The sequence below is a fragment of the Solea senegalensis genome, linkage group LG11 (genome assembly GCF_019176455.1).
Source record: "Solea senegalensis isolate Sse05_10M linkage group LG11, IFAPA_SoseM_1, whole genome shotgun sequence".
Lineage (NCBI taxonomy): Eukaryota > Metazoa > Chordata > Actinopteri > Pleuronectiformes > Soleidae > Solea > Solea senegalensis.
Genome location: NC_058031.1, coordinates 13,395,299 through 13,415,932, shown reverse-complemented (window position 1 = coordinate 13,415,932; position 20,634 = coordinate 13,395,299). Strand labels below are relative to the sequence as shown.

Genomic DNA, 20,634 nt, shown 5'->3' with positions numbered 1-20,634 from the left:
CAGCTCTTCCAGCAGAATTCACATTTCAACCGTTAAAGTGTAGACCAAGGTTTTTGGTCTGTACAAAAGCAAGAGAATAAGCAAATAAATGGAGATTACTCATTTCTGTGTGAGGCCTAATCCGAGGACAACCAGTGATTATGAATCAGATTATGAAACCGTTTGTCATCTCTAAACTTCTGTGATTCAAGAAAAGACGAAGACGTCAGTTGTCACGGTTTAAAAGTTTTTTAATGGTTCAGTTGGTATAGGATTTGGAAGCATTAAGTCAAGACAAGGTCAGCAGCAATACAAAACAAAACCAACGAATCAATGAGAGGAAAACAAAATACAAATGCAAAAAAAACAAAAAACTAAAAAAATAATAAAAAAGGACAATTGGGCAACATCAGGTTATCACAGTGAAAACATACATAGACATCAGCATGCTGAAAATAAAAAGACACAGACACACGTACAGCACACACACACACACACGCTCACACACACACTCCTTGAACAAAGGCTGTAGAACAACCCTGATAGGTAAAATGTACAGTAAGACACATTTTTTTATAGAGAAAACAAAGAAACAATGCATAGACAAATAAAGAATGCTTCAAAATAAAAGTAAACATTAAGACAAATTTCTTTGCCGTATCCGGAGAGTGTGACGGATCTGTGAGCCGCTTACATCGCAGTAAACGTTCAAACAGACGTTATTGCCGTCACGATAACCGAAAACTTTTTTTACTGAAAGTTTTTTTTTTAAAGAGCTAGTAGCTTCCACAAATGTCAAGAATGTCTAAACAATGGTTATGGGGTCAAGTCTGCAAAGATCCTTGTCTCCACATGAATGCACGTTATAAACCACGACATGCTTGGATTTACAATTATCTTAAGTTATACAAGTTAACAAACTGTACTTAAACACATTAAATATTGAGCATGTCACTAGAAAGAAAAAAGAAAATATTGACTGTTAACAAATTTTCATTTGAGAATTTCCAGTTGAGTAAATGAAAAAAGAAGATTGGGTTTTGTTTTGTTTTTTGTAAATCAGGAAGGAATAAAAACATGTTTACGGAGATTCCTTTATCAATAAACCAAACACAATCCCTGTGCTAAATATCAAAATGTATTTTTTGCAAATATCCCATTGATAATAGTGCAAGAGATACAGTACAGTCAGCATTAGCACACAGTTCTTATGTTTGGCTTCATGTGTTTCAGCTAAAGATAGTTATAAATTAGAGTTTGTGTGATTTTAGTGTGAACAAAAGAGCCACTGCTGATGATAGTAATAATAATAATAATAATAATGATAACGTTATACTTCAACTATCTACTGGTTCTCCGGCTTTAATGATGTGTTGGAGGAACAGGGAGTCAATTCAGAAAACAATAAATAACAACTACTACTTGTCTCTTATCAGTTTTCTTAATCAATATGTTAATTTTTATCTTACAGATAAAAAAAAACAAGAAAAAGTACAATTGGCACAATCAAATCATTATTGTATTTCCCAACTATCTGTACATTAATTAAAAAAAAAGAAAAAAGTCACAATAACCCAAAACAAAACTAGTATTTGTTTGGGGAGAACGTGTACACCTGTGTTTTAATATTACGCCTGCTAGTGTCTTTCATTCTTAAAGCTTTCCTTTATTAGAAAAGCATTGCTGCACCTGCAACAGCCTCTGGTTAAAACTAAAGCAGCAGGAGAACGAGCGGAGGCCTCATTTATAAAACTCAAATACCTATATCCTCGTGTTAACCCAGGAAATCAAATTGAGCGCGTCAAAAGCCACAGCATGGGCGCCCCGTTAACCGCCATAATAAAACACAGACGATTAAAGACGGACCCGTTGTGAGCGTTAATACAAACAGCGTTAAGAGCAGAAGAATCATGAGTGTGGTTTGTGATTTGATGAGAGAAACTCGGCCGTGAGATCAGAGACAAATCATTCTCTGACACAAAAGAGGCGTTCAAGTGTGTTTGGCTTATACAAAGAAAACAAACTAACAATGTATTGGAATAATACTGGAAAACTAAGTGTGTCACTTTATGAGTTGTACCCAAACTGTTCAAAACAAATGTAAAGCACTATGATGGTGTCGCATGCAGCTAAAAGGACACTTATTTTGTTATTTAAGCGTCTGTTATTGTATGCCAGCTACTACAGCATCGCACACTTTTGTGAGACCAATCCAATTATAAACTGAAGATCTGCTCACAAGTACAACACTGTCCTCAAACAGGGGTCATAAAGTTAGGTGTTTGCGAATGCATCTTTCACGCTTCTTTTATATGCACACAAAATGTTTATAAACGAGGCCTCTGGTACGACGTATTACTAAAGCCTTTATAACAAAACAGCTAAATCAAAAACGTTTCCCGCCGCGTTAGGGTGAGCAGAAATGATTAAAATCTCTCCCCTAACGTGACCACGATCTTCACACCTGCTGCTCGACCCAACACTAACCTTCTCTTTGCTTCATTCAGGCTGCTAACTGGTCAGTTCCTCCAGTGACCACAGCAGATAAAACGTGTAACACTGCCTCGAGTCTCCACACAGACAAGATAGTACAAAAAACAAACAAATAAACAAAAAAAAAACCCCTCTCCCTCCGACCAGAATAAAAAAAGACTACATTTGATATTCAATCACACACACAATCCATGAGTGTTTTTACTGACTGCCAAAGCTTCAACCCCACAGTGACCCACTTGAGTGCATCTCAGGTAAAACGGTGTGCCAGCGTGTGTGAGGAGGAGCCGGGGGCGGAAAAGGCTGAGGGAGAGCGAGGCAGCCACCTCCTGTTGTGTCTCTTCCCCTCCTCTTCTGTCCCGTCGCTGGGCTCCTCCTCTCCTGAGCTCGTCAGTGTCGTGTCGGTGGAGTTTGGGTTGTTGTGGATCACATGCTGGGTAGGGCGTGGGGGGCGGGGATGGGGTGCGGGGGACACTGAGGCAGGATGGGGAGGTCCAGGGTCACTGTCGCCGATCCTCTGTCTCTGATCGCGAGAACGCCATCACCACGTCCTCAGCACCTACAGCATGCAACAGCAAACAATCACTATTAAGTATTTTCTGGATGTGTTCCATTAAAGAGTTAAAGAGAATAATTATACTGTTTGCTGCTAAAACAACAAATGTAATGGTGGCCTGAGTCCACAGATGTCTTTTGTTCCCCCATCAGGCATCCGTGACTGAAATGAAGTAATCAACTGTATTAAACTTTTTTCTCTGTGACAATGTGATCTCTGATGTTTGGGGACAAAAAACCCCCCAAAACACTTGTTTTTATCATTTAGCATGAGAAGACGAGTCCCTCTTAGAAAAGGACTAGGGCAATTGGACTGGGTTATTAAAAAACCCCACAGATACTTCAACTATTTGGATATTCAATTAATCGGGTTGTATGCTAAAACCATAATTAAAAGGAGCTTTCTGATTTCTCACAAAAAGACACTTGAAAACATCGTCTCATGTTCATCTCATCATCTCTTTGGGGAAATACAGATCAACAACATGTTCACCTACTGTGAAAAGCCACTGGTGACACCGGTGACAGATACCATAGAACGTAGAATATTCTGCTGACAGATTCTACTACTCTGCCATGATGACACTTGGATCTGTAACTTCAATCCTGTTCAATCCCCTTTGCTGCTACAGCTTTGACTCACGGTCATTTACTTTCCTTTGGTGACTCTTTCACTTTTAGCAATTTAACTACAACAAAGATAATTACAGCATCACCCTATTTAAGTCAACAGACAGATTGTGCCCATTACACAATAATACTTCATTAGTCAGCTGGTAATCTTTCATTTGTCTGTTGCCACCTCTAATTTATCTAGTTGTTGAAGTCTGCTGCCCGCCCCTGATGAAATATCTTTCTTTGATAAATGATAGAAAATTAAATTGCACCAACTTCTTTCAATGATTAATGTGTTCAACAGTTCTTTAAGTCAAGTCTGTATTGAAGACCTTGTGTAAAAGATGAGACTGAAGCAGGAAATGATTATACACTTTCTTCCATCGTTGTATTTGGCAGCCTGGTAAAATACATTTGTTTCTTGGCAACCAACACTCAAACAATTGTGAAACCACGACTGAAAGCACAGTAAAAACTGCAAATTCACCATGCAGAACAGTCACGCCCGGACAGACAAAGCAAATATAAATAACCGGGACTATAAAGTCCATTCAAGAACATTTGTAGGCTGCTCAAATTCTTAACTGATGTAAGGGAGCTGTAGTCAACAGATACAGACAGAAATATCACTAACACCAAGTTCCACACCTTTGCACATGGTGGAGAAGAATTCCTGTTGGCACCTCACACTCGTTTGCTATAAAAAGGGTTTCTTCACTGCAGCCATCAAGTGCTTGTTAGATTTAAACATTGCAGGGATATGAAAGTAGGCCAGCGACTGTGAGCTTTCTCCGTGTATCCGGCACAAGGTGGACCATCAACATCAGACGGCGCAGACCCTCAAACAGTGAATGTTTGTGTCTTTATTTATAGATTCAGAGGAGGTGCACTTTAAAATTAACTCATCTTCACAGTTCATCCCTTTCCATGAAAGCAGTCTGGCCAACCAGATTAGGTTATGGGAAAGATAAGTGAACGGGGGAAAAAGCAGCAGCAAGAGACAAAAACTAGAAAAAGATGATGAGAAAATACTGGTTGTTAGACTTCAATTAATATAAATTTCATATGCTTGGAGACAGCATGTAGTGATAATGATGCCTGAATAAGAGAGAATTATGTGACATCACACAAGAGAAAACCCGATTTCCTCTCAGCTCTGGTTCGGTTCTGACAATGGACCTTAAAATGACACCATTTATCACAATAAACATCACTCTGAATGATGATGTTATTGTAAGAGGACCTTCACCCTTGGGCACTGGACAGTTAAGTTAATACGAAATACACATCTTGAGCTGCAGGACGAGCGGAATCACTCTCAAAATACACACACACACACACACAGAGTCATGAGGAAGACTGAGCTATATCTGTTTGACTTGAATGAGTCAATTGAGAGTCATGTTCAGACCTCACCCTGCCACAAACACACACACACACACACAAGCTCTAGCCAAACATGATGGAAACGTCAAGTCCCTCAAAGCTGTTGCTTAGCAACAGATAAAAATCAGAGGGCATCACAGGATGGCAGTCTGCTCCTGCTGCTGCTGCTGCTTATGAGCAAGCAGCTTTTGGTGTGTTTCAGTGCAGCTCAGAGCCTGGATTTTCTCCAGCCCTTCCCTTGACTGTTTACTGATCCCCTCCTCACCCTGCACAAGAGATTACATAAACAACAACAAACAAACAACAACAACAACCTAAGACCCATCCCCTAGTGCATAACAAAGAAGAGAGAGAGAGTAAGAGAGAGCGCATAACTATGATCAACACAAATGACTGTTGTCTGACACGTTCATGTGTCAGAAAACCAAACCACAACCAAAAAAACAAACAAAAACAACAGTATACGTATTAAATGAATCACTTCACTTGAACACTTCTGAGAGAACATGAATTGATATTTGGTTAAAAAATGGGAGCATGAAAGATTACACACATCAACAAAACCCTCTCGGGAAAGAAAAGCTGTGAATGAACCCAAGTGGAGTTTGTACTGAAATTAAAAAGATGATATGAGCCTTGATAAAGCCATATGACTCTAGTGTTGCAGTGATGAAGCATTAGTCAGAGCAGCAACACTGTCTGAGGTCACAATCTCAGCAAGGTCAGCTAAAGCTCCACCCACAGCAGGGGCGGGGTAAGAAGCAAGCCACGCAGCAGGGAGGTGAGTGGTCCAGCTCAACATGGTAACATAAACAAACACAGTGGGTGTATTCTAATACACTTGATCCCCATGCTATTTCAGGGTAACGGCTACAGACAGTAACACAGAGGACAGCAACTTATTCAAATGCAACATCCCTACCCATCTATTTCATTTAAATCAAGCTTAACTTAAATTCTAATAACCAATGTATGTCTGCATGATTGTAATCTTGATGAGATTTTTCACTGTTATTCCGACCAGCTCTTAAAAAGGAGCTCATATACACTATCTCAGTAGACCTCTGTCCACTGGATGAAGGAAAGGCAACATTTTTACCATATTATAACAATATAAAGACAACTTTATAAGATGTAACAAGCTTTGACATTAATTTTAAGTAACAGCAAGTCACTTTCAGTGTCATTTTTCTAGTCTAAATGAGGCCTTTAAATGGTCTTAATTAATCTCACATTTTACAAGCCATACGCAAAGAGTTTATGATGCAGCAGATTTTACTAAGCAGGCCCAGAATGCAAAATCAGAATATGGAGAAGCCGCAGTCTGAAAGGAAATGATGGCTGATTCAGCACATCCATACTGGACAAAGTGTTCCAAAACATTTCCAGAACATTCATCTATAAAACTTCAAACAAAAAGACACATTTGAGATAGAGAGAAGAAAATTGTGCCTCTGTGTTTGGGAGGGTTAAGCTCGGTAGACGTGGTGGTTCATAAATCTGAGGGCCTGGCTCTGAATCATGCTGCAGTGAGGAGCAGGACAATGTATGAATCGATACCACACTGCTCCCTACTCTGTGTCACTGTGCTCTCAGTTCTAAGGGGCGGCTTTTACGACTGCACGATTGCTGGGCCAGTTTCCCATGAAAAAAGAACAAGATTTTGTATTGATTACACAGGGCTGGAGTAATATTTGAAAGGAGAGAGGCCATATTTCTGTAAGAAGAGAAGAGTCTGGCAGAGAGAGATTAGAATATCACACTCTGGCTGTGTAATTAGCACTCCAGCTTGTCTCCAGGCCCCCTAATGACACCTGCTCCAATCTACTGACGCAGCGCTTCGCAACAACACCATAGCCCACAGGGAAGCGCTGCTTTCCTGGGACTCCTCATCTCTCCTCTTTTGTTATGGCCCTCAGACGTTTTTCACTTGGAGGAGTGAATTTCCTTCGTCAAATCAGACAGGCAAACAAGCCCAGCAACTGCTGCCATTATGTGTGGCTCTGACAAACTGTATTGTATGACGTGACATGATGTCAGTTATAGAAAACTCAGAATAGCAGACAAAAGTACACAAAACACAGAAAACTAACTGCACTGGAGTGACAGTTATTATTCAGACTTCCCCAAAAATTGAGCAAGTTGGACTGAAACAAAGACACAGAAGAAATGCGTAATGAGCTGACATTTCATTTCCAATAATAATCAGTGTTTAAACTGAGCCTGTTGAGTCCTGCTTGCCGAACATCATCTGCTCCTCTGGGACGCCACATTTGAGCTACATCAAGGTTATCGTGCAGAAAAGCAGCACAGAAAATAAATAAATAATTAAATAAATACCGTGAAAGAAAATATCTACAGTTCCAGAGAAGGAAATCACTCTATGGCCTGATTTGAATTGCTAAACAAAATTCAGTATTTGCATGTTTTATAATCAGCCAATTAAAACTGATCTGAAATGCAAATTCAGTGACCTATAAACTTAAAAGAATAGGAGTGGGGCTCCCTCTAGCTGGTTTTTATCTTGTTTCTTATAAGAAAACAACTGAATAACATTTCAGCAGAGCATGAACAATATTTCTGGATGGATTTGACTTCAACCCTGGCAGAAATTGTTTTCTTAGAATATGTTTGACAACAGCAAAGACGCTACCCATCTGTCACACTGCCTTTTGTGTATTTTTTAGCTATTGACATAAGAGTAGTCTTTACCTGCTTGTCTCTCCACTATGTCACTGTTCCCTTAATTCTCTCTGGGTAGCTACCATTCGTTGTGGATGTCATATCTAACCAATAACACCATCACTCCAGAGAGAGCCTTCAAAGTGACTGGTATCCATGCTACTTTGAACTACGCTCAGTTTCAATACAAGTGATACAGTCATTTTAGACCATTTATGAACATATGAAGCAGATAACAACACATTTGTGCTGAGTCACTTAATAATTCTCCAACTGTGTAACAAATATTGTTCTGCCAAATAGAAGAAATAAACAGCCCAAACATGACTCGACTTTTGCCGATTTGTATTTAAATAGTTGTATTTTTTGTCGATATCCGATCCAGTGATTTTGACCAGTATTGGACTGATATCAATACCCATCCCTATACTCAAGGCTGGAAATTGCACTGCAAAAAATAAATAACTTTTTCCAAATTTACTGATATTTAATACTGAAATGACAAAGCGTTTAATTATGTGATAAAATAATAAAAGACCAGATATCATTTCAATACTTATATATTTGCACTTGTCATGCAAGGCACAATTTCAGTTCTTATTCAATATTTTGTTTGAAATTACATTTTAAAACACAAAATATTGACACAAATCACAAAGTCCAAATGAGATCAAATATTGGACTTCCTTCTTCATGTATGCAAGTATATATTCACCATGTCAAAGAATCCTAATTGTGCTGATGCTTACAGACTGGTGTCCTTCACTCAGCATTGCATATTTTGAAGGTCTAAACTCCAAACCTCCAAAATACCCAATCACATGACTAGACAAGGTGCAGACCACAAATAATTCATTGCCACACCAGGGTGGAGGCAGGCTCCCAGATGATGCTAAATGTGTCTGTTTTTGTGATGTATAATGCATAGTTGGAGCACCTTTCACCAGTCATTTCATCCATAATTAATGAGAATCTTCCTGGCAGTATTGACACAGCAAAGACACAGAGTTCTGTATCTACTAATAGACATGGAGAAGCACAGACTGTGGATTAGTCTGCACTGAAAACATACTCCATAAATGTATCTTTAAAAACAAACTAAATTGTCTAAGAGGAGCTGCTGTCCACCTGACAGCATACATGATAATAATAAATGCATCTACACATCACCAATGCCCCTGAAATATTTGATGACACACTGCTTTTTGCAGAACGGGCTGAATTTAAACAGACAAGGTCAACGTGTCTGTTATGTAATATATTAAATATTAATTTAAAGCAGAAAACAACACATTTATCAATTCAAAGAACTGTGTCTATCTTCATCCCAGGTTAAGGACACAGACATGGAGACGCAACACCAACATTAAGACTTAAAGCTGGGTTTGCAGAGAGAGCACAGAAAGGCCTCATGTGTCACACCCATGCTTGGACTAAGCCTGCAGAGCAGTTTATGTTTTTGAACCAACATCATATATTAGAATATGCTTCCGCTTAATCGGGCTACTGCAGTGACTCCACACACACTATTATTCTAGCACCCCCTTGTGGTTTGAACTCATGAAAAATTAAGGAGCTAAAAACAGCTCAACGGCGCTCCCCAGTGTCCTAAAGAAATATGACCCCATATGCAAGATGACTATCAAGCAAACAACAGCATACAAGAATAGAGATTTGCTATACTAAATGTGGATTTCTATTTGGGCCACTTGTGTGAAACAGGAGTGATACTGGCAATTCACTCATGTGGAAGTTGAGTCACTTGTTTCCAGTCAGCCACACTAATGTTTGCTGTATGAGTAATTTTACAGTGCTGGTGGGCTGCTGGATCAACCTCTGTGCTCAGTCAGGGAATCCAATAGGCCAGCTGGGGAACGGATTCTAAAGGAGCAATTGTGTGTGGAGGGATTTTCCCTCAGCTCAAAACCAACTCAGCAACGTGTGAGGGTGGTGTTTGTAGATGAACGGTGTTTTAAATGGCATTTATTTTTAACCGTCATTATCACCATCTATTCTAGCACTTTTTAAACCAAAAGTATAAGATTTAAAACCAAAAGTGCGTGTGCGTGTGTGTCTCACAACATTACCCTGATCTATGTTGTGCTGTGGTAGCTGGCTCATCTGACTGTGGACCACACCTGCATAATTTCGGAGAAAAGCCTCTTCACTCGGTGTGAGCTGAAGAACAGCAAACAAAGAAAAAATGTTACAACACAAACCTTCATCTTAAAGGACAGACATACACACACACATGTGTGTGTGTGTGTGTGTGTATATATATATATATATATATATGTATGTATACATCTGTGTATATATATATATATATATATGTATATATATATATATATATGTATGTATACATCTGTGTATATATATATATATATATATATATATATATATATATATATATATATACACATATACATATATATATATATACACATACACATATACACACATAATTCAGCAGTTGGGCTTTTGAAATACTATAATAGACAGTTTTGGTGTCAGAAGTGGACCCAAGTTGTAACCCTGAACAACCAAAGTTAAACCTGAAGTTACTCTGATAACATTAAATCCTCCTTTTGTATAACAGGCACCAGCTTTGCTGATCTTGTTTTCAAACACATGCCATAATATTTAATATATTCTTAAAACCTTTTGGCTTCTCCTTGCGACTATCCATGTTCAAGCCTACTTCAGCGTTAAATTGGCTTATCTTATTAAAAAGGTTTAATGGAGGACGTATTTGTTTTTTATGTCAACTTGCCTGTGCAGTCTCATAACCCCTTTACCTGCAGTCAGGTTTTTGTCATCCAGAGGCAGCAAAAACAGCCCACTTCCTCCCCACTGTCAAAGAGCCATTTAGACAAGAATTCCCATCACTACCTGAGCTGAATAGAAAACACATCTGTGGGGCTGCTGCATGCTCTGCCTAGATGCATGGAGATGTTTGCTGAATGATGTTGGATACAACATTGGGTGTATGAAAATCTGTTTTCAGACAACCAGGAGGCTGAAGGGCTACAAACATTAAGAATGCAATTTCTCAAGGGGATTAGCTACTCTAAAACAAAAACATGAAACATCTAGAATAAAGGTGTAATAATATGAATTTATTAATCTGAATGTCTCTGTGATCTTCTGTAAACCCCCTTTGTACACATTCTGACACAATAGTTTCAAAGTGAACAATTGTGATCGGATGTCTTTAAATATAGAGGAAAAAAAGGCCATACTTACATTTGATCCCATTTTCTTAAGCATGAGCAGGACCCGCACTTTCTGTTGGATGTACATGTCTTCAGGAGACTTCCCCGGGGCCTCCTCTCGATTCATCCCCCCTGCTCCTGTGGCTCTGGACACACAAATAAATCCAGATTACACAAGACCTGTGAAAAATCACACAAAATGTTGTTCACATACCTGTTAAGATAATAACTTGCAGCCTTGAAAAATGATAGCTATGGCAACTGCACAGTGATCTAACAACAGAACAAAGGGTAGACTGATTAGTCAGTCGGGTTATTTTTGAATCTCCATCAGGCGATAAACATTTATTGACTGATTATTACTTATTTATGCCAGTTGACACATTGTTGTTTAAGTCACTAAATGTATTTTTTCCACCCATTTGACTGGAGAGACAGACCAAGTGTTATTTAATAAATGTTCATCAGTTTGAGGGAAAAAAGAAAATTAATTAACAATTGCCCAAATTTCCAAAGATTAGCACTGGTTTCAGCCATAGAAATGCCCATACCTGTTAACCTCTAAAACACAACCTCTTAAAACATCCTTTTTGGTGCTCTTCAGAAGATACAGGATTAATGCTCAAAAAGTCTGCAGCACTGAACTAACGACCCAGGAGAATTACTGTAACAACATAAAAGACTGACTGCATTTAAATTATTAAGTGTTTTTCAAATCAGACTTCTCACATGCAGAAAATCAGGGTGGAAATATATATGTGTTGCTAATATAAAGCAAAATACTATACAGTAGATGATGCATAAAGCAATAAGCTTTACGTTCGTATTATCCTAACAGTGATCACATTAGATATAGAAGTCATTGGCCTTGGGAGTCACAGTGCAGTTTTGGCACTTCACAGCATGAACGCCTCTCATGCATATTGTATGACGTTTTTCACACAGATCTTGCCACTGCCTGCTCCTTCCATCTCTTATTCTCCATCTAACTAATGACCTATTTTCTCTGTCACTCCACAGAGATGTAAAATACAGGCAGAAGGGGAGGAAAAAAGGGGAAGGAGTGAAGGCAGATGATAAAAGGAGCTGCCAAAGCTAATGCGGCTGACGGAAAAGGGATAGGTTCCACTGTGATAGCACACCCACATCAAGGTTGGTTGCTGTCGCATCAGATCTCTGTAATAACCCACCAACAAGATGAGGCATACAGCACGGCTTGATTTACATACAGCCTAAACCTTCTAACTGAAAAAGCTAAACGATGCAGCAGGAATAACTCACAGACAAAACTAAATAAAACATTTAAATGAAAAAATAAATAAATAAATAAATAGAATAGAGAATATAAGTACGCAAGTCAGGATTTGTTTTCCCCTCAGAATCTTTTATAACGCCGCAGTGACTATGATAGTTCTAGCAATTTATTTTGGCCTCTTATCTATACAAAGGACCACTAATGCATGTTGACAGGCTGTTTGATGTGGGGTTATATTTAATTGAGGAGCTGGCTTGTCGCCCCCCCTTCCTAGAGCCCAGGGGTGGAGGATGAATGAGGAACCATTGGCTATTGGCTGGCATTTGGGTTCCACTGTGAGCATGTGGACTCATCCAGATCAGAGCAGCTGGACAACATGCTTCTGGCTTCAGTTTTCAAAAGTATTACACCCTTTGGTGGTCAATTTCTGCAAAACCAACATGTGACTTTGTCCTCTTGTCTGTTCAGTGACAAATTGCAGCAGCAGGACAATGTATAAGGGGCAGATGCAAATATTATTTACAGCAAACTACCTTACATTGGACATTCGTTTCATTGTAGGGTGGCTTGAGATTCAATGCGAGACACACGTGAAAAGATGGTGTCAGTTCAGTAGCTGAGTGGACCCTCAGGGCACTGGGGTGGTGGAGGTAGAACTGCATGTATGTGTTAGAGTGAGGGTAGTGATGAAGTGTGGATGTTGGTAGAGTGTAGGGGGTGGAGTGGCGGTGGCTTCAGTCAGCTGCAGTGACACGTTTGATCATGTCTACAAGCTCCACACTTCAGACAAATGGGGAGACCTGAGACTGCAGGCACACAGACCAGCCAGAAAGAAGACACATACAATATGAAGAATGAAAGAAACGAGATGGGAATAAATCATTATGTACGAGTGGATGAAAAGTAGAAACAACAACCAATTTTTGGGTCCGATACAGATACTGATATCACAAACTTGAGCTGCCGATATCAGTATGATACAGCCATTTTACACATTTCTGCCATTTCACATATTTTCAAAGACATAATTCTCAAACTGCATATATTATTCACCCAAAATGAGGAAATAAACAGCCCACAACATGACCCAGCTAAAATGCAGTTGCCAATATTTATTGAGATACAGCCTGTGTATATTGAAGCATGTCAAAATAGGATTTCTTTGGATTATATATTTTTATCTGTCCGATATCTGATCCAGTGATCTTGACCAATATCATCCCTAAACTAAAGAACGGGATTCTCAAATTGTCAAAATGTTTAGTTCTGTCTTGAGATTTTTGAACACAAGATACTGCAACAAAATAAATATGGATGAATTGATGAATTAAGAATTAATTGATGAATTAATTAATTTAGAGACTTGACTCTTAAACATTTTCATATCTTCTCTACACAAAAGGTTGATACATCATCTGTTTCTAATTAGGTCTATTGGTTGCATCATTAACAACTCTGAGATATTTGCCTTTGAACTGGCCATATATAGCATAATCTATGGTGTGGCTATTGGTTTTTTAAGTCTATTTTTATTTCATCCCTCTTTCATATCCATAACTGCTAATAGAACTTTAAACATAGCGCATATAATTCCATTGGGAGACTCTCCGTAGGAAGTCAAAGCACTGTGGAATTGTAAATTTGACTGATCAGTCACATTATTCTGTTGTTGTGACAGGTTTGTACCCAACCTAAAAAAAATAATTCAGCAAAAAGAGTCAGATCGCATCTATCCTTTTGTAGCGTTCGCCTCGTCTCCTTCAGAAGGGGCAGAAATGCTCATTTGTAGATGATACTATTTCAGGCAGCAGCGGCAGAAGTGGAATGATGATAGTTCTGCCACTGTGAATTGGATAACACGTATAATAGGTTTTCGGCATTGTGCATAGAATTATGTAACAGGCAATTTAATCTGTGCACTCCAATTGAACCATCTTGCTTTTCAGCCATCCTTACAATTTCAGCAATGCTCTAGACAGTAGGTGGCGGGTGTTTAATGCCTCACTGCTCCAGAGTTAAACCCTTTAAGAAATCCCTTCGAGGTATCAGTGCTGGATTACATTTCAAACATTAAATCAATTTGATACATATGAAGAATGTCCCATCTGTCCTCATTGTCAGATGTTCCATTTGTCATCATTAAAATAATAATTTCATTAAGTATTATAAATTCATGTTGACTATTTTTAATTAATAACTGCTTCATTGTTCTTTTTCTGTGTCATACAATAGTGACAAAAATCACAAAAATTCCAATTATTGCAGATATAAAAGATGTGTCAAGAAATTACAAGGACAACTTTCTGGTAAAAACCTATTTACTGGGTGATTTTAGGGGTGAAACGGTTCATTAAAAAATCCGTCCCGTTCGGTAGGCTTGTCACAGTTCAGGACATGTGTGTACCATTTGGTTTATGATGCGCAATGTAGCGTAAGCCTTGTGCCAGTAACTCAGTGAAGTTTTTTCCCCATTTGCTACGAGGAGGTGTGTACTGTTAAGTGCAGCAGGTCAGTTGCAAAAATGTCAAGAGAAGACAGGAGCCCCAGAGTTGCAGGATGCTCTAGCACCATTGTTTCGTGCAGCAAACCTGGGTTTATTCTGATGTACACACATATTTTGTGGTATCATGACATGGATCCTCTCTGCCTCCTTTGTGCATGCCTGATGTTGGGTTCTAGAGGCAGGCTGGCTCATCACTAATCCCTCAGAGGATGCTCAGCCTCCTCCACACACATGTGGCTAATGTTCTAGACATAATCAAAGACCTCCTTTAATTGATCTAAGCCTAATCCCCCCCATGACGTTGGGATGAACTGAGGCATCAAGTCGCCGTCCTTCTTGGCAGTTGAGTGAAAAAATATCATTGACACTGCGCTTAGAAAACTTAATGAAACAGAAAAGAACACAAGGGCAAGCTTCCCTGTAACACCATGGCAGCAGTGGGAGACAATATTTGATATGGAACTAAATCACTTTGGAGCTGCAACGATGATTAATCAAATAAGTGGTTTTTGCATGAGCATGAATAAGTGGTGATTAAAGCTTCCCTATGTCTATGGTGGCATCTTAAAATGTCTTTTTTTCCCAACAGCCCCAAAATCCAAAGATAATCTGTTTAAGATGTTTTTGACAAGAAAGCACTAAATCATCTCATCAACAAAGCTGTAACCTGATTATTTTTTGAAATTATTTTTACTATTTTTAGCCAGAAACATTATTGAAACTATTAATACTTTTTGATCTTACTGATTATTTTCCTAGCTAATTAATTAATAGGATTATTATTTCAGCTTCACACTAAAGCCTCTTTATTTACTGACTTATGAAAAATTATTTTGTGTTTTGTGTGGATTACATTACTAGACTTGTCAGACAGGGGAAGTGAAACAAAGGAGTTTCTGTTATTTATTTAAGCGAAAAATGTTTCTTCAGCTAAAATGAAGAGACTTCATGACTTGAAGACAATTATAGTGACTTAGAGTAACTGGTCAGAGTTTTACAATGGTAACTTAAAACTTCATTCAGATCATTTCTAAAAAAAAAAAAGTAAAGACATAACATACAGTGTTTACATACACGCATACATACATAGAGGTTTTCTCTCTCAATCTATTCCAGCATCTTTCCACAGTACAAAGACATGCAGGTTAGGTAGTCAGCATGTTTACATGTTTCCACAGTTAAGTAGCGTGACTATACAGTTCAGTTGGACCACGGTCCATGCATAGAAGCACTAGCGAGGAATCAATTTATTGAATGACCTATTGAATCGCCATGTTTTTGTGGCTGTTGTTTTATTCTTCTGGGTTTCAGCGTCTTCTATTATTTCAGCATTTAAGCTGCAGGTTGGAAACTATGGCACGTGCAGATTCCCCGGTCCAGCCCGAGCCCGACTCTAGTCTGACATCTGAACATATGTTGTAATAATTCAACTCCCTATCGCATTATCTTGGTGTGTTAGTCTGACATTGAGAAAGGACTAATACATTCACCTAACTTTTCCAGGTTGTATCCCACTTCTCAAATGAAGTCAGCTGGGATTGGCTCCAGACAATTCAACCCTCAAAAGGATAAATGGTGTAAATGGATGGGTAGATGTGCAGAAATGCTCCTCTCCGTTTCAGCAGAATGGCTGGGTCAAACAGCAAGCAAGTGCCTGCTGCCAGGAATGACAGAATGCAATGTGATAGGCCCTCACATTTGCTGAGGGCCATGAAGGGCAGGGACAGTACACCAGCCTAATCACACATTGCCTGTTCCACTTGAGGTTATGACTCAAGTGGATAGCATGGTGCATAACATTTGATTGTTTTACAAATCAAATACTTCCAGGAAGCAGAAATAGGAAACAGTCCTCAGTCTTAACTGATGAACAGAGTTCAACTTCACACATATGCCTGAACTCTAGGAGGTCGACAGCCGCTGCATAGAAGAAAAACTGAGAAGGAGACATAACTTGAATTCAATCATTAGCTGCTCCAGCATCCCAAGCAAATGTGTGAGAAACTCAAGAAGGCTGCAATCCTGGTGCGGCTGCCAGCTGAGCTCTCAACAACCTGGCCTGGGTGTGTAGAGCAGCTGTGTCACTGCAGGTACAACCAGACATGCATGCACACACACTCTACTAATGAGTAATAAGTAATGAATAATAAGTACTCAGTAAATGAAAAATATAAACGTGTTTAAAAAGGACATTTGACACTTGCTTGTATCGTAACTGTGAGTGATACATTTCTGCCAATCAAACCTCATTTCAAACCACTTTGACCCTATACAATGTACACATTCAAAGCTGCAGACTCATTATGAAAACTACTTGACCAGCCTTAACCACACTTGACCAGCCTTAACCAACCCTCTGGGTTGAGGGAGCATGGGGTCCAGCCAGACAAGCAAACACTACAGGACAGAAAGAATCTGGCTTAGATTTACTGGATGACTGCATGCTGCCTTTGTGTGGAGCAATCTCCCGACATGTACAGTGCCTACAACAGTGGCTATAGTAATTGGGGACAAACATGATGAAGTGGATTGGCAAAACATGACTGATAAGTAGGTCATGTCTTGTTGTCACCATGTGAGGCATGAACTCCAATAATCCTGTGTATCTATACACAGCTGGGTCTATGTGTGTGGTTCAATATTTTAATATTTCTGATAATAAGACTTGAATTACAGTAAAAGTTGACAAGAAAAATTATATGTATGTATGTATATACATATATATATACACACACACACATAGCCAGTGCCACTAGAAAGCTTGAGTTTTTTACAATTCTGCTGGGCAAAAGGAAATACTATTATTAGTATAACTTAGATACTAAGATATAGGTAACATGATTGTGTGGATGTTCCAACAATACGTAATTTGAACATGCAACATAGCATGATTAAATCTAGTCTATGATCTCAGAGCATCTCCACTCGCTCATCTAGGTCTCTCAAAGGAATTGAAACAGAAGCTGCTGCCCTAAGCTGGTCCCTTGGGGTTGTGGCCGCAAAATTTCAAAAGGCACCGTCGAATTGTGAACAGTTACGTGATCCCTGTGCTTGGAACAATACAATGAAAATGCAAATGTGCAGGATACCATGCAAACCATTCAAAGGGCTACACACAGGGAAGATGGCCATGCTTCCCTGTGAGTTCAAGTTAAAAGCAGTTTTCTTTGTCTGGAGGCTTCTGTCAAGTGTGTAAGAAACTAATGGATGATAGCTACTTTCCTATATGAGTGGCAGGACACAGGAGACCACTAATGTGGCCTGGTAAATGTCGAATAGAGGCTGGCGGAGCATGTGCCAAATGCGGGGCAAGAGGTTGTGTGATGAGGCAGCTCTCCCTACATAACACTGCTCGTAGGCAGCAGATGATGTCCCATCGATACTCGGGGGTTGAGCAGCTGCTGAAACCCACCTGCCCTCAATGTGTGCAAGTGAATCGAGGAGGGGAGGAAGGCAAGGCCAACGGTCCAAATCTCTCTCCAAAATCATGTCAGCTGGGGGAATGTGCGGACTACGAAAGGCTTCACATACTGTGGTTCATGATCATCTCTGCTGGTTGCCAGGAGGGTTCAAGTGTGCTTGCCACCCACTGGTAGCAGGGCTCATCAGTGCCCTGCAACTGGCTGAGTGCCAGCTTCACCACTCAAAAGAGCTGTCAGCTATCTGACATGTGGGGGAAGCAGACACTGTAAAAGGCTGCATGGCACAATGCAACCATGGGTGGCATGATCCAAAAATAGAAGTTAAATGACAGAATTGTGTGAAAAATCAAACTTTGACACGAAAAACCATCGAAGAGGACACTTGTACAACAGTGCCTGGGGTTGGAGCAGTAATGTAATCCTCTATGCATAATAAGCAATGTCTTGACTTGACTGACTGGTAGGTGTTTTAAGAGAGGAACATATTTTTATAATAATTAATATTAATTTATACATTTTAAAAAATAATGTATAAACCAAATATTAAATACATAAAACCAGTAAAAAAAAAATAAACATTGCCTGCAAAAAGTTTGGGTGGAAAAGGATTTTTTAAAGTTCAAGTTCATTGGTTGTATAAATTATTGACACATTCTCAACACTGAGTTCAGTGAATGTGCTGCCAAGCATGTCTACATTTCTGTGAACCAGCCTGGTAACCCATGCATTATTGTCACTGATAACATGTCTGCCAGCAGAGATGACAGGAAAAAAATAATTTAACCACTTCACAAAAGGCCCACCTAATATGTACAACTACTTAAGTCTGCAATAACAAGAATACGGTTGCTGCTTTATGTCGCAGTTAGACTTTTCAGGTGGAAAATTAAATTAGTTTCAGTCACTTAGATAAATCTAAATTAAGGATTTCAAAACACTGAAGTCACAAAATAACACATTTGGACTTACTGATGGAGACAGCAGTGGATTAAAATCCCCTGTGTGCTATAACAGAAATGTGCTGATTTTCCTCAATGGACTTGCAGGAAATGAGTAGTTTACCATCTTCAGCTTTCAGCTGGAAAAGGTTGTCTCACTGCAAGAAATGGCAGCAAACACATTCTTAAGATAGTGTAGACTTAAGCAGACACTGACTTTATTAGGTGATCCTTTCATTAAGTGGCTAGAGTTTTGTTTTCTCTTTCGGGCCCTGCTGGCATCGATGTTGTCAGTGAGATCCTGTGTCCTGGCCTTGGACTTTTCCACAGAAACGGCAACGTCAGAAATGTTATGTCAATAGCTAATGCATTCAACCATCCACCTACTACCTCCACATGAGGGTCGCCAGGGCAAACAGAGATTAACAACCACTCACTCTCACACTAAATTTAAACTGCCCAATTAACTGAATGGCCAAGCTGTATTGGGCTGTGGGAGGAAGCCAGAGCAGATACAGAGAACCCATGCGCCCATGGGGGAACATACTAACTCGGTTACCTTCTTGCTGAGAGGCAACAGCACCAGCATCTGCACCACCGTGTAACTCCCTCATACAACCCCGCTTAAAAACCCTTAACAATCCAGTAGAGAGTACTTTGTATTTATTACGTCAAAAAAGTGTTTGTGCTTGTATAAATAAGTAATAACAGGCCGATTTTTTGAAAAGTCAAAATTCGGCTGATTAATTTCTGCGCGACTGCTTAATTAAATAAGCACTAACGTAGTTGAGATGGACAGTTACTGAGCAATTAACTGTTTTCCTTCACGGATAATCTCTGAGTAAAATACAACATAGAAATACCTGCAGCAACACGAAAAAGAACAGCAGATAACTGAACGGCTCTTGTTTTCATGTTCAAACTGCAGCAGCGCTCGCCTTGCTAGCAAGCAGCGATACTCAAATGCTACCCCTCGACACGGACCTTAAACAATGTCCGCTTCGGGAAAACGCATGGATAATAATCTGCAATCACATGCAAGCCGTCTTCGGTTTAACCTAGATACGTTACCCACACTAGTCTCCGTCAAACCCGCGTTACTATTGTGAAAGCAGCCAATGTTTAACAACCGAGCTAGCTCGCTAGCATGCCGGAGACAAAAGCCTGAATGAAGTTCCTATGGGTGCAAACAGCATCCAGGTACATGAGTGTATCCGCTGCTCAGCCACAGAAGAGTACATGTCGGGAGCGAAACACACAATTTGCACCTAAAAGGCTCATGACACTAAACACATCGTCAAGAAAAGAAGACATAAAAGTGAGCTTACCCCTCCTGGTCCAGCTTTTCTTTCTTCTGTGTTCTGTATGAATGGTGTGTTGTTGTAGGAGGGCGTCCTGTTCCGGGGTCACATCCCTCCAGTCGGCACAGCTACGGCGGACTGACTCAACGCAGCTGCAGCCCCGCTGCCTGATCAGTCCCACCACCGGCCACCAGGGGCGCTATCGGTACAACAAATAGCAATAAATGGATTGAGGAGCAGGCCTGACATCATGACGGAGGGGATTTTTCTGAGATTAAGATTATGTTTTA

At 39.7% G+C, this 20,634-nt stretch overlaps 1 protein-coding gene across 2 annotated transcripts; it reads right to left on the bottom strand.

The window, feature by feature from the left end:
- Window positions 1-212: 212 nt before the first annotated feature.
- Window positions 213-20,502, bottom strand: ctnnbip1 (catenin, beta interacting protein 1). Of its 2 annotated transcripts, none has more exons than XM_044038714.1 (4): window positions 20,372-20,502; window positions 10,957-11,105; window positions 9,798-9,888; window positions 213-3,031 (listed from the first exon to the last, which is right to left on the bottom strand). In XM_044038714.1, exons 2-4 carry the CDS (start codon window positions 11,050-11,052, stop codon window positions 2,973-2,975), a joined length of 246 nt encoding a protein of 81 aa, XP_043894649.1. In that variant the 5' UTR covers window positions 11,053-11,105; window positions 20,372-20,502; the 3' UTR covers window positions 213-2,972. The 2 variants fall into 2 exon arrangements, with proteins under 2 accessions (XP_043894649.1, XP_043894648.1); XM_044038713.1 differs by having other exon boundaries at window positions 10,957-11,071.
- Window positions 20,503-20,634: the final 132 nt, after the last annotated feature.